This window comes from Oncorhynchus keta, chromosome 13 (assembly GCF_023373465.1).
Source record: "Oncorhynchus keta strain PuntledgeMale-10-30-2019 chromosome 13, Oket_V2, whole genome shotgun sequence".
NCBI lineage: Eukaryota > Metazoa > Chordata > Actinopteri > Salmoniformes > Salmonidae > Oncorhynchus > Oncorhynchus keta.
Window position 1 is genome coordinate 426,627 of NC_068433.1, and position 13,374 is coordinate 440,000.

Here is a 13,374-nt window from a genome sequence, read left to right on the forward strand (position 1 = left end):
AGCCCCTAGTATGTTGAGTCTACAGGAAACAGCCTTTAGTATGTAGAGTCTACAGGAAACAACCTTTAGTATGTTGAGCCATGTAGAGTCTACAGGAAACAGCCCTTAGAATGTTGAGACATGTAGAGTCTACAGGAAACAGCCCTTAGTATGTTGAGCCATGTAGAGTCTACAGGAAACAGCCCTTAGTATGTTGAGACATGTAGAGTCTACAGGAAACAGCCTTTAGTGTGTTGAGTCTACAGGAAACAGCCCTTAGTATGTCAAGTCTACAGGAAACAGCCCCTAGTATGTTGAGTCTACAGGAAACAGCCTTTAGTATGTAGAGTCTACAGGAAACAACCTTTAGTATGTTGAGCCATGTAGAGTCTACAGGAAACAGCCTTTAGTATGTTGAGACATGTAGAGTCTACAGGAAACAACCTTTAGTATGTTGAGACATGTAGAGTCTACAGGAAACAGCCTTTAGTATGTTTAGACATATAGAGTCTACAGGAAACAGCCCTTAGTATGTTGAGACATGTAGAGTCTACAGGAAACAGCCTTTAGTATGTTTAGACATGTAGAGTCTACAGGAAACAGCCTTTAGTATGTTGAGACATGTAGAGTCTACAGGAAACAGCCCTTAGTATGTTGAGACATGTAGAGTCTACAGGAAACAGCCTTTAGTGTGTTGAGACATGTAGAGTCTACAGGAAACAGCCCTTAGTATGTTGAGACATGTAGAGTCTACAGGAAACAGCCTTTAGTATGTTGAGACATGTAGAGTCTACAGGAAACAGCCCTTAGTATGTTGAGACATGTAGAGTCTACAGGAAACAGCCCTTAGTATGTTGAGACATGTAGAGTCTACAGGAAACAGCCTTTAGTATGTTGAGACATGTAGAGTCTACAGGAAACAGCCTTTAGTATGTTGAGCCATGTAGAGTCTACAGGAAACATACACATAACCCTAGTCTTCAGCTTGTCATGTTTTTACATCAACCAGGTCACCCGTGGTACACTTCAATATTCGACGTCCCTCCATGTCAGAGGAGGAAGAAAAGAGACCTGGCCACTAGGCGGAAACAGTGAGAGATGTTACCTTCAAGCATCTTCCTCTGGTGCCCAATCCAACCATTTAAAACCTAAACCTTAATCATTACCTTAACTATTCAGAGTTAACCTTAATAATGTGTATTTAATGCCTAAACTTAAACCTAACCTTAAAAATTCAGAGTTTGTATCTAAACTTCACCTTGAACACTTTGAAATGTGACGTTCCACATGGATGAATATCTACTACTAATGTGAGTGTGTGTGTGTGTGTGTGTGTGTGCGTGCGTGCGCATGCGTGCGTGTGTATGTCTAATGTAGATCCAGGTGTGTTACCTGAGGCAAAGGCCACGCCCAGAGAGGTGGTGAATGCTGTGATGGCCAGGATGTCATCAAAACTCCCAGCAGCCATCAGCAGAGTAGGGATTCCCTTCTCAACGCCGTAGCCATCCTTCTGGAGTAACAACATGGAGGGCACCACCACTGCTGGGGATACAGCACTCAGAACAAACCTAGAGACAGAGAGGGAAAGAGAGCGAGAGAGAGAGAGAGAGAGAGAGAGAGAGAGGGAGAGAGAGAGAGAGAGAGAGAGAGAGAGAGAGAGAGAGAGAGAGAGAGAGAGAGAGAGAGAGAGAGAGAGAGAGAGAGGAGAGAGAGAGGGGAGGGAGAGAGAGGGAGGGAGAGAGGGAGAGAGAGGGGGAGAGAGAGAGAGAGGGAGGGAGAGAGGGAGGGAGATAGAGAGAGAATGAGACAGCGAGAGAGAGAGAGAGAGAGGGGGAGTGAGAGAGAGAGAGAGAGAGAGAGAGAGAGAGAGAGAGAGAGAGAGAAATGAGACAGCGAGAGAGAGAGAAGGGGAGAGGGAGAGAGAGAGAGAATGAGACAGCGAGAGAGAGAGAAGGGGAGAGGAGAGAGAGAGAGAGAGAGAGAGAGAGAGAGAGAGAGAAAAAAGGGAGAGAGGGAGAGAGAGAATGAGACAGGGAGAGAGAGAATGAGACAGAGAGAGAGAGAGAGAGAGAGAGAGAGAGAGAGAGAGAGAGAGAGAGAGAGAGAGAGAGAGAGAGAGAGAGAGAGAGAGAAAGGAGAGAGAGAGAGAATGAGACAGCGAGAGAGAGAGAAGGAGAGAGGGAGAGAGAATGAGACAGCGAGAGAGAGAGAGAGAGAGAGAGAGAGAGAGAGAGAGAGAGAGAGAGAGAGAGAGAGAGAGAGAGAGAGAGAGAGAGAAAAGGAGACAGGGAGAGAGAGAATGAGACAGAGAGAGAGAGAGAGAGAGAGAGAGAGAGAGAGAGAGAGAGAGAGAGAGAGAGAGAGAGAGAGAGAGAGAGAGAAAAAGGGAGAGAGGGAGAGAGAGAATGAGACAGGGAGAGAGAGAATGAGACAGAGAGAGAGAGAGAGAGAGAGAGAGAGAGAGAGAAAAGGGAGAGAGAGAGAGAGAAAAAAGGGAGCGAGAGAGAGAGATTAAAATAGTCTGCAGCACCCTGCTAGAATCTGAAGTCAAATGTCTTCTGTTTGCTGATGATCTGGTGCTTCTGTCACCAACCAAGGAGGGCCTACAGCAGCACCTAGATCTGTTCCCAACCAAGGAGTGCCTACAGCAGCACCTAGATCTTCTGCACAGATTCTGTCAGACCTGGATCCTGACAGTGGATCTCAGTTAGACCAAAATAATGGTGTTCCAAAAAAGGTCCAGTCGCCAGGACTACAAATACAAATTCCATCTAGACACTGTTGCCCTTGAGCACACAAAAAACTATACATACCTTGGCCTAAACATCAGCGCTACAGGTAACTTCCACTAAGCTGTGAACGATCTGAGAGACAAGGCAAGAAGGGCATTCTATGCCATCAAAAGGAACATAACATTTCAACATACCAATTAGGATCTGGCTAAAAATACTTGAATCAGTCATAGAGCCCATTGTGAGGTCTGGGGTCCTCTCTCTAACCAAGAATTCACAAAATGGGACAAACACCAAATTGAGACTCTGCATGCAGAATTCTGCAAAAATATCCTCTGTGTACAACATAGAACACCAAATAATGCATGCAGAGCAGAATTAGGCCGATACCCACTAATTATCAAAATCCAGAAAAGAGCTGTTAAATTCTACAACCACCTAAAAGGAAGAGATTCACAAACCTTCCATAACAAAGTCATCACCTACAGAGAGATGAACCTGGAGAAGAGTCCCCTAAGCAAGCTGGTCCTGGGGCTCTGTTCACAAACACAAACAGACCCCACAGAGCCCCAGGACAGCAGCACAATTAGACCCAACCAAATCATGAGAAAACAAAAAGAGAATTACTTGACACATTGGAAATAATTAACAAAAAAACAGAGCAAACTAGAATGTTATTTGGCCCTACACAGAGAGTACACAGCGGCAGAATACCTGACCACTGTGACTGACCCAAACTTAAAGAAAGCTTTGACTATGTACAGACTCAGTGAGCATAGCCTTGCTATTGAGAAAGGCCGCCGTAGGCAGACATGGCTCTCAAGAGAAGACAGACTATGTGCTCACTGCCCACAAAATGAGGTGGAAACTGAGCTTCACTTCCTAACCTCCTGCCCAATGTATGACCATATTAGAGAGACATATGTCCCTCAGATTACACAGATCCACAAAGAATTAGAAAACAAACCCAATTTTGATAAACTCCCATATCTACTGGGTGAAATACCACAGTGTGCCATCACAGCAGCAAGATGTGTGACCTGTTGCCACGAGAAAAGGGCAACCAGTGAAGAACAAACACCATTGTAAATACAACCCATATTTATGCTTATTTATTTTCTCTTGTGTACTTTAACCATTTGTACATTGTTACAACACTGTATATATAGTTAATATATAGTTAATTACAGTTACATGATTAATCAGTTTAATTGCGTAATACTAATTACAGAGAGTTATTTGATAAAAACTAATTATTCAGTTAATGATAGTAAAGACACGACACTACTATCACTGACCTCAACCCAGTCTCTCAGAGCGTTCAGACCACTGACCTCAACCCAGAGTCTCTCAGAGCCTTCACAGTCAGTCCACTGACCTCAACCCAGAGTCTCTCAGACCTCAACCCAGAGTCTCTCAGAGCCTTCACAGTCAGTCCACTGACCTCAACCCAGAGTCTCTCAGAGCCTTCACAGTCAGCCCACTGACCTCAACCCAGAGTCTCTCACAGTCTTCACAGTCAGTCCACTGACCTCAACCCAGAGTCTCTCAGAGCCTTCACAGTCAGCCCACTGACCTCAACCCAGAGTCTCTCAGAGCGTTCAGACCACTGACCTCAACCCAGAGTCTCTCAGAGCCTTCACAGTCAGTCCACTGACCTCAACCCAGAGTCCCTCAGAGCCTTCACAGTCAGCCCACTGACCTCAACCCAGAGTCTCTCAGAGCCTTCACAGTCAGTCCACTGACCTCAACCCAGAGTCTCTCAGAGCCTTCACAGTCAGTCCACTGACCTCAACCCAGAGTCTCTCAGAGCCTTCACAGTCAGCCCACTGACCTCAACCCAGAGTCTCTCAGAGCGTTCAGACCACTGACCTCAACCCAGAGTCTCTCAGAGCCTTCACAGTCAGCCCACTGACCTCAACCCAGAGTCTCTCAGAGCCTTCACAGTCAGCCCACTGACCTCAACCCAGAGTCTCTCAGAGACTTCACAGTCAGCCCACTGACCTCAACCCAGAGTCTCTCAGAGCCTTCACAGTCAGTCCACTGACCTCAACCCAGAGTCCCTCAGAGCGTTCACAGTCAGTCCACTGACCTCAACCCAGAGTCTCTCAGAGCATTCACAGTCAGCCCACTGACCTCAACCCAGAGTCTCTCAGAGCCTTCACGGTCAGTCCACTGACCTCAACCCAGAGTCTCTCAGAGCCTTCACAGTCAGCCCACTGACCTCAACCCAGAGTCTCTCAGAGCCTTCACAGTCAGCCCACTGACCTCAACCCAGAGTCTCTCAGAGCCTTCACAGTCAGTCCACTGACCTCAACCCAGAGTCTCTCAGAGCCTTCACAGTCAGCCCACTGACCTCAACCCAGAGTCTCTCAGAGCCTTCACAGTCAGCCCACTGACCTCAACCCAGAGTCTCTCAGAGCCTTCACAGTCAGCCCACTGACCTCAACCCAGAGTCTCTCAGAGCCTTCACAGTCAGTCCACTGACCTCAACCCAGAGTCTCTCAGAGTGTTTACAGTCAGCCCACTGACCTCAACCCAGAGTCTCTCAGAGCGTTCAGACCACTGACCTCAACCCAGAGTCTCTCAGAGCGTTCAGACCACTGACCTCAACCCAGAGTCTCTCAGAGCCTTCACAGTCAGCCCACTGACCTCAACCCAGAGTCTCTCAGAGCCTTCACAGTCAGCCCACTGACCTCGACCCAGAGTCTCTCAGAGCGTTCAGCCCACTGACCTCGACCCAGAGTCTCTCAGAGCGTTCAGACCACTGACCTCAACCCAGAGTCTCTCAGAGCCTTCACAGTCAGCCCACTGACCTCAACCCAGAGTCTCTCAGAGCGTTCACAGTCAGCCCACTGACCTCAACCCAGAGTCTCTCAGAGCCTTCACAGTCAGCCCACTGACCTCAACCCAGAGTCTCTCAGAGAGTTCACAGTCAGCCCACTGACCTCAACCCAGAGTCTCTCAGAGCGTTCAGCCCACTGACCTCAACCCAGTCTCTCAGAGCCTTCACAGTCAGCCCACTGACCTCAACCCAGAGTCTCTCAGAGCTCAACCCAGAGTCTCTCAGAGTGTTCACAGTCTTCACAGTCAGCCCACTGACCTCAACCCAGAGTCTCTCAGAGCCTTCACAGTCTTCACAGTCAGCCCACTGACACCCGTATCAGACCACAGCAAAATCACATTCTACTTGAACAGAGCAATACTCAATTGTGAGGCATCAAAGGAACGGAATAATATTAAGAAATGCTATAGATGGAAGGAAAGTAGTGTGGAAACCTACCAAAAAACTATTAGGCAACAAATTCAATCCCTTTTAGACAACTTCCCGGACAAAATGTTTCACTGTAATAGTGAAGGTGTAAACTTGGCAGTAGAAAAACCTAAACAGGATATTTGACCTCTCTTCCCTAAACAGGATATTTGACCTCTCTTCCCTAAACAGGATATTTGACCTCTCTTCCCTAAACAGGATATTTGACCTCTCTTCCCTAAACAGGATATTTGACCTCTCTTCCCTAAACAGGATATTTGACCTCTCTTCCCTAAACAGGATATTTGACCTCTCTTCCCTAAACAGGATATTTGACCTCTCTTCCCTAAACAGGATATTTGACTTCTCTTCCCTAAACAGGATATTTGACCTCTCTTCCTTCCCTAAACAGGATATTTGACCTCTCTTCCCTAAACAGGATATTTGACCTCTCTTCCCTAAACAGGATATTTGACCTCTCTTCCCTAAACAGGATATTTGACCTCTCTTCCCTAAACAGGATATTTGACCTCTCTTCCCTATCAAATCTAAAAAATGTCAAGCAGACAACCTAAGACATTTTTATTTTATTTTTATTTTACCTTTATTTAACCAGGCAAGTCAGTTAAGAACAAATTCTTATTTTCAATGATGGCCTAGGAACAGTGGGTTAACTGCCTGTTCAGGGGCAGAACGACAGATTTGTACCTTGTCAGCCCAGGGGTTTGAACTTGCAACCTTCCGGTTACTAGTCCAACACTCTAACCACTAGGCTACCCTGCCGCCCCAAATGAACAACAATGACAAATGGTTTGATGAAGAATGTAAAATTCTAAGAAAGAAATTGAGAAACATGTTCAACCAAAAACAGAAACCCAGAAAACCTGAGTCTACGCCTTCACTATGGTGAATCACTAAAACAATACAGAAATACACTACGGAATTAGAAGGAACAGCACGTCAGAAATCAGCTCAATGTAACTGAAGAATCCATAGAATCAAACCACCTCTGGGAAAATGTGGACTCACTAAACAAATATCAACATGAAGAGTTATCTATCCGAAACAGGGATAAATGGATAAACCACTTCTCCAATCTTTTTGACTCTATAACAAAGAACAAACAGCACAAACATATACATGATCAAATACAAATCTTAGAATCAACTATTAAAGACCAGAACCCACTGGATTCCAGAACAAACTGGATTCCAGAACCCACTGGATTCCAGAACAAACTGGATTCCAGAACCCACTGAATTCTCCAATTACATTGAATGAACTACAGGACAAAATACAAACCCTACAACCCACAGCTTCTGTTGTCTAGAGGTAACACTGTGTTGAGGTGTGTGTTTACCCCAGTATGCATCCCCAGACCCAGGGCAAGCCCACCAGGAAGTGACACATCACAGCTACTGTTGTCTAGAGGTAACACTGTGTTGAGGTGTGAGTTTACCCCAGTATGAATCCCCAGACCCAGGGCAAGCCCACCAGGAAGTGAGACATCACAGCTACTGTTGTCTAGAGGTAACACTGTGTTGAGGTGTGAGTTTACCCCAGTATGAATCCCCAGACCCAGGGCAAGCCCACCAGGAAGTGAGACATCACAGCTACTGTTGTCTAGAGGTAACACTATGTTGAGGTGTGTGTTTACCCCAGTATGAATCCCCAGACCCAGGGCAAGCCCACCAGGAAGTGAGACATCACAGCTACTGTTGTCTAGAGGTAACACTGTGTTGAGGTGTGAGTTTACCCCAGTATGAATCCCCAGACCCAGGGCAAGCCCACCAGGAAGTGAGACATCACAGCTACTGTTGTCTAGAGGTAACACTGTGTTGAGGTGTGAGTTTACCCCAGTATGAATCCCCAGACCCAGGGCAAGCCCATCAGGAAGTGAGACATCACAGCTACTGTTGTCTAGAGGTAACACTGTGTTGAGGTGTGAGTTTACCCCAGTATGAATCCCCAGACCCAGGGCAAGCCCACCAGGAAGTGAGACATCACAGCTACTGTTGTCTAGAGGTAACACTGTGTTGAGGTGTGTGTTTACCCCAGTATGAATCCCCAGACCCAGGGCAAGCCCATCAGGAAGTGAGACATCACAGCTACTGTTGTCTAGAGGTAACACTGTGTTGAGGTGTGAGTTTACCCCAGTACGAATCCCCAGACCCAGGGCAAGCCCATCAGGAAGTGAGACATCACAGCTACTGTTGATGCCTCCACTGTACACGGTCCTACTGCCAGTCGCACACACACCGCCTTGAGTCTGCGGAGAGCCTGTTGAACACACACCTTCAGCTGTAAAAACCCATAGAGAAAACTGTCTGTCTGTCTGTCTGTCTGTCTATACTGTCTGTCTGTCTGTCTCTCTCTCTCTCTCTCTCTCTCTCTCTCTCTCTGTTGCTTATGTGTCACGGATGAATAAAGTGGTGGTGTTTTTTCTTAAAGAAGAATGTCTTGTAGATCGTATGGTTGAGCATGGTGTACTTCTTAAAGAAGAGTGTATTTTTGATCAGATGGTTGAGCATGGTGTACTTCTTAAAGAAGAGTGTCTTGTTGATCAGATGGTTGAGCATGGTGTACTTCTTAACCTCTTCAACCTATGGGGGCGCTATGTCATTATTGGATTAAAAAAACGTGCCCGTTTTAAGCGCAATATTTTGTCACGAAAAGATGCTCGACTATGCATATAATTGGCAGCTTTGGAAAGAAAACACTCTGACGTTTTCACAACTGCAAAGATATTATCTGTGAGTGCCACAGATCTCATGCTACAGGCGAAACCAAGATGAAACCTCAAACAGGAAATGAGCAGAATTTTTGAGGCTCTGTTTCCCATCGTCTCCTTATATGGCTGTGAATGTGTGATGAATGAACCTAAGCTCTCTGCCGTTCGTCCAAGATGTCTGCAGCATTGTGACGTATTTGTAGGCATATCATTGGAAGATTGGCCATAAGAGACTACATTTGCCAGGGGTCCGCCCGGTGTCCTTTGTCTAAATTGTTGCGTAATCTTCAGCTGCATGCATTTTGCCATGCGATTCAGAGGGGAAAGGACACTTCCACGAACCATATATCATCGAAGAGATATGTGAAAAACACCTTGAGGATTGGTTCTAAACAACGTTTGCCATGTTTCAGTCGATATTATGGAGTTCATTTGGAAAAAAGTTTGGCGTTTGGATAACTGAATTTTCGTTTTTTTTTGGTAGCCAAACGTGACGCACCAAACGGACCGATTTCTCCTGCACAAAAAATCTTTCAGGAAAACTGAACATTTGCTGAGTCTCCTTATTGAAAACATCCGAAGTTCTTCAAAGGTAAATGATTTATTTGAATGTTTTTCTGTTTTTTGTGAAAATTTTGCCTGCTGATGCTAACGCTAAATGCTAATGCTAAATGCTAATGCTAATGCTATTGCTATTGCTATTGCTAATGCTAATGCTAAATGCTAACGCTAAATGCTAAATGCTAGTTTTGCTATGGTTGAGAAGCATATTTTTGAAAATCTGAGATGACAGTGTTGTTAACAAAAGGCTAAGCTTGAGAGCTAGCATATTGATTTCATTTCATTTGCAAATTTCATGAATAGTTAACGTTGTGTTATGCTAATGAGCTTGCGGATAGATTTACACAATCCTGGATACAGGTTTTTTTAGTAGCTAAACGTGACGCACAAAATGGAGCGATTTCTCCTAAACAAATTATCTTTCAGGAAAAACGGAACATTTTCTATCTAACTGAGAGTCTCCTCATTGAAAACATCCAAAGTTCTTCAAAGGTAAATGATTTTATTTGAATGGTTTTCTGGTTTTTGTGAAAATGTTGGCTGCTGAATGCTAACGCTAAATGCTAATGCTAGCTATCAATAGCTATCAATACTGTTACACAAATGCTAGTTTTGCTATGGTTGAGAAGCATATTTTTGAAAATCTGAGATGAAAGTGTTGTTAACAAAAGGCTAAGCTTGAGAGCTAGCATATTGATTTAATTTCATTTGCGATTTTCATGAATAGTTAACGTTGCGTTATGGTAATGAGCTTGAGGCTGTATTCACGATCCCGGATCCGGGATGGCTCGCCGCAAGAAGTTAATGTTTATTCAAGTTACGCTGCTTTTTTTCTCCGTAAACAAGGGTAACGATTTCAAATGTACCGCCATTTATTCCCAATGAGCTATTGGAGCGTGAGTTATTACCGTTTGGGAAATTTGCAAGTTCAGTTCCACGGTTACCAGGGGGGATTCAGACGGGGTCCGCTCCACGGTTACCAGGGGGGATTCAGACGGGGTCCGCTCCACGGTTACCAGGGGGGATTCAGGCGGGGTCCGCTCCACGGTTACCAGGGGGGATTCAGACGGGGTCCGCTCCACGGTTACCAGGGGGGATTCAGACGGGGTCCGCTCCACAGTTACCAGGAGGGATTCAGACGGGGTCCGCTCCACGGTTACCAGGGGGATTCAGACGGGGTCCGCTCCACGGTTACCAGGGGGGATTCAGGCGGGGTCCGCTCCACGGTTACCAGGGGGGATTCAGACGGGGTCCGCTCCACGGTTACCAGGGGGGATTCAGACGGGGTCCGCTCCACGGTTACCAGGGGGGTTTCAGACAGGGTCCGCTCCACGGTTACCAGGGGGGTTTCAGATGGGGTCCGCTCCACGGTTACCAGGGGGGATTCAGACGGGGTCCGCTCCACGGTTACCAGGAGGGATTCAGACGGGGTCCGCTCCACGGTTAACAGGGGGGATTCAGACGGGGTCCGCTCCACGGTTACCAGGGGGATTCAGACGGGGTCCGCTCCACAGTTACCAGGAGGGATTCAGACGGGGTCCGCTCCACGGTTACCAGGGGGGATTCAGACGGGGTCCGCTCCACGGTTACCAGGGGGGATTCAGGCGGGGTCCGCTCCACGGTTACCAGGGGGATTCAGACGGGGTCCGCTCCACGGTTACCAGGGGGATTCAGGCGGGGTCCGCTCCACGGTTACCAGGGGGGTTTCTGACGGGGTCCGCTCCACGGTTACCAGGGGGGTTTCAGACGGGGTCTGCTCCACGGTTACCAGGGGGGATTCAGACGGGGTCCGCTCCACGGTTACCAGGGGGGATTCAGACGGTGTCCGCTCCACGGTTACCAGGGGGGATTCAGGCGGGGTCCGCTCCACGGTTACCAGGGGGGATTCAGACGGGGTCCGCTCCACGGTTACCAGGGGGGATTCAGGCGGGGTCCGCTCCACGGTTACCAGGGGGGATTCAGACGGGGTCCGCTCCACGGTTACCAGGGGGGATTCAGACAGGGTCCGCTCCACGGTTACCAGGGGGGTTTCAGACAGGGTCCGCTCCACGGTTACCAGGGGGGTTTCAGACGGGGTCCGCTCCACGGTTACCAGGGGGATTCAGACGGGGTCCGCTCCACGGTTACCAGGGGGGCTTCAGACTGGGTCTGCTCCACAGTTACCAGGGGGGCTTCAGTGGGGCAGAGATGGGATGATTCAGTGAGAGAGGCAGAGACTTTGGGGGGTTTTCTAGGCTCTGATGTATTTCAGAAAAAGAACTGGGAGGGTGTAGTGGAGAAAGTGTCAAGACTGTCAAGATGGAAATGGGTGCTACTCCAGTTGTCTTATAGGGGACGGGTCCTGGTAGCTAATAATCTTGCTGCCTCTACCCTGTGGCACAGACTAATGATTTTACAGCCACCAAAGGGTCTGATACAGGAGCTTCAGAGGACCCTTGGCAATTTCTTCTGGTCTGGACAACACTGGATTAAAGCTGCAGCCCTGTACCTGTCACTGCACGAGGTGGGAAAGGCCTTGTGGACATTTCTTCCAGGATCATGGCTTTCCGGCTTCTAGCAGCCCAGAGACTGTTGTACAGTGATGGTTCTAGCAGCCCAGAGACTGTTGTACAGTGATGGTTCTAGCAGCCCAGAGACTGTTGTACTGTGACGGTTCTAGCAGCCCAGAGACTGTTGTACAGTGATGGTTCTAGCAGCCCAGAGACTGTTGTACAGGGACGGTTCTAGCAGCCCAGAGACTGTTGTACAGGGACGGTTCTAGCAGCCCAGAGACTGTTGTACAGTGATGGTTCTAGCAGCCCAGAGACTGTTGTACAGGGACGGTTCTAGCAGCCCAGAGACTGTTGTACAGTGACGGTTCTAGCAGCCCAGAGACTGTTGTACAGGGACGGTTCTAGCAGCCCAGAGACTGTTGTACAGTGATGGTTCTAGCAGCCCAGAGACTGTTGTACAGGGACGGTTCTAGCAGCCCAGAGACTGTTGTCCAGGGACGGTTCTAGCAGCCCAGAGACTGTTGTACTGTGTTGGTTCCAGCAGCCCAGAGACTGTTGTACAGTGAAGGTTCTAGCAGTCCAGAGACTGTTGTACTGTGATGATTCTAGCAGCCCAGAGACTGTTGTACTGTGACGGTTCTAGCAGCCCAGAGACTGTTGTACTGTGATGGTTCTAGCAGTCCAGAGACTGTTGTACAGTGACGGTTCTAGCTGGGTTGACAACAGCCCTACACTGATGAGGAGAGCGGGCTCTTTGGGCTTAGACAAGCACCCTTTCCTCTTAAAGCTGGAGGAGGGTGATTTGTCTGGCCTGTCTCTATTCTATAAGTCTGTTATACAGGCTTGGAGAGTTTCATGTTAAAGCTATAGAGGAGGGTGATTTGTCCTGCCTGTCTCTATTCTGTAAGTCTGTTATACAGGCTTGGAGAGTTTCATGTTAAAGCTATAGAGGAGGGTGATTTGTCTGGCCTGTCTCTATTCTATAAGTCTGTTATACAGGCTTGGAGAGTTTCATGTTAGAGCTATAGAGGAGGGTGATTTGTCCTGCCTGTCTCCATTCTATGAGTCTGTTATACAGGCTTGGAGAGTTTCATGTTAAAGCTATAGAGGAGGGTGATTTGTCTGGCCTGTCTCTATTCTATGAGTCTGTTATACAGGCTTGGAGAGTTTCATGTTAAAGCTATAGAGGAGGGTGATTTGTCTGGCTTGTCTCTATTCTATAAGTCTGTTATGGAGGCTTGGAGAGTTTCATGTTAAAGCTATAGAGGAGGGTGATTTGTCCTGCCTGTCTCCATTCTATAAGTCTGTTATACAGGCTTGGAGAGTTTTCGACATGTCCCATATGGCCGGTACGCCACCAGAGATGTGGCTTTTTGAAGAGCCTCTTTTTTACAACACTGCCATCTAGTCCTGTGCTCTGGGTTCAGGGTGTACTAAGCTGGGTCATCTTATGTGGAGCAGGAGCAGATCGCTGGAGGAGCTGGAGAAAGAGTGGGGATCCGGTCTTCTCGCCTACTGAGGAAGGTCGTCGCTGAGGTCTGTGACTCGTTGCTTCATCTGCAGTATGTGACACTTCCAATTCTGATCGGTGGAAGGAGGGTCTGGATTATGTGTTCCCTGCACTGA

The 13,374-nt window shown here is 47.6% G+C and overlaps 1 protein-coding gene and 1 long non-coding RNA gene across 6 annotated transcripts in view; both read right to left on the bottom strand.

The window, feature by feature from the left end:
* LOC127906561 (sodium/hydrogen exchanger 9B2-like) overlaps nucleotides 1-13,374 on the bottom strand; it is a 48,298-nt gene that overhangs the window by 20,866 nt on the left and 14,058 nt on the right. For all 4 annotated transcript variants that reach the window (XR_008061871.1, XM_052458800.1, XM_052458799.1 and 1 more), the window contains exons 5-6: nucleotides 8,117-8,244; nucleotides 1,372-1,547 (exon numbers count right to left, since the gene is read on the bottom strand). Coding sequence is in view for 3 of the 4 variants with exons in the window: in XM_052458800.1 (XP_052314760.1) it covers nucleotides 1,372-1,547; nucleotides 8,117-8,244 (304 nt within the window). In the remaining variant the exon portion in view is untranslated. The remainder of the gene's footprint in view (nucleotides 1-1,371; nucleotides 1,548-8,116; nucleotides 8,245-13,374) is intronic.
* On the bottom strand, nucleotides 4,925-6,527 carry LOC127906563 (uncharacterized). 2 transcript variants are annotated; one of them, XR_008061878.1, is made up of 3 exons: nucleotides 6,387-6,527; nucleotides 5,320-6,301; nucleotides 4,925-4,979 (listed from the first exon to the last, which is right to left on the bottom strand). It is a non-coding gene; the product is annotated as an uncharacterized LOC127906563 (long non-coding RNA). The 2 variants fall into 2 exon arrangements; XR_008061877.1 differs by having other exon boundaries at nucleotides 4,939-5,155.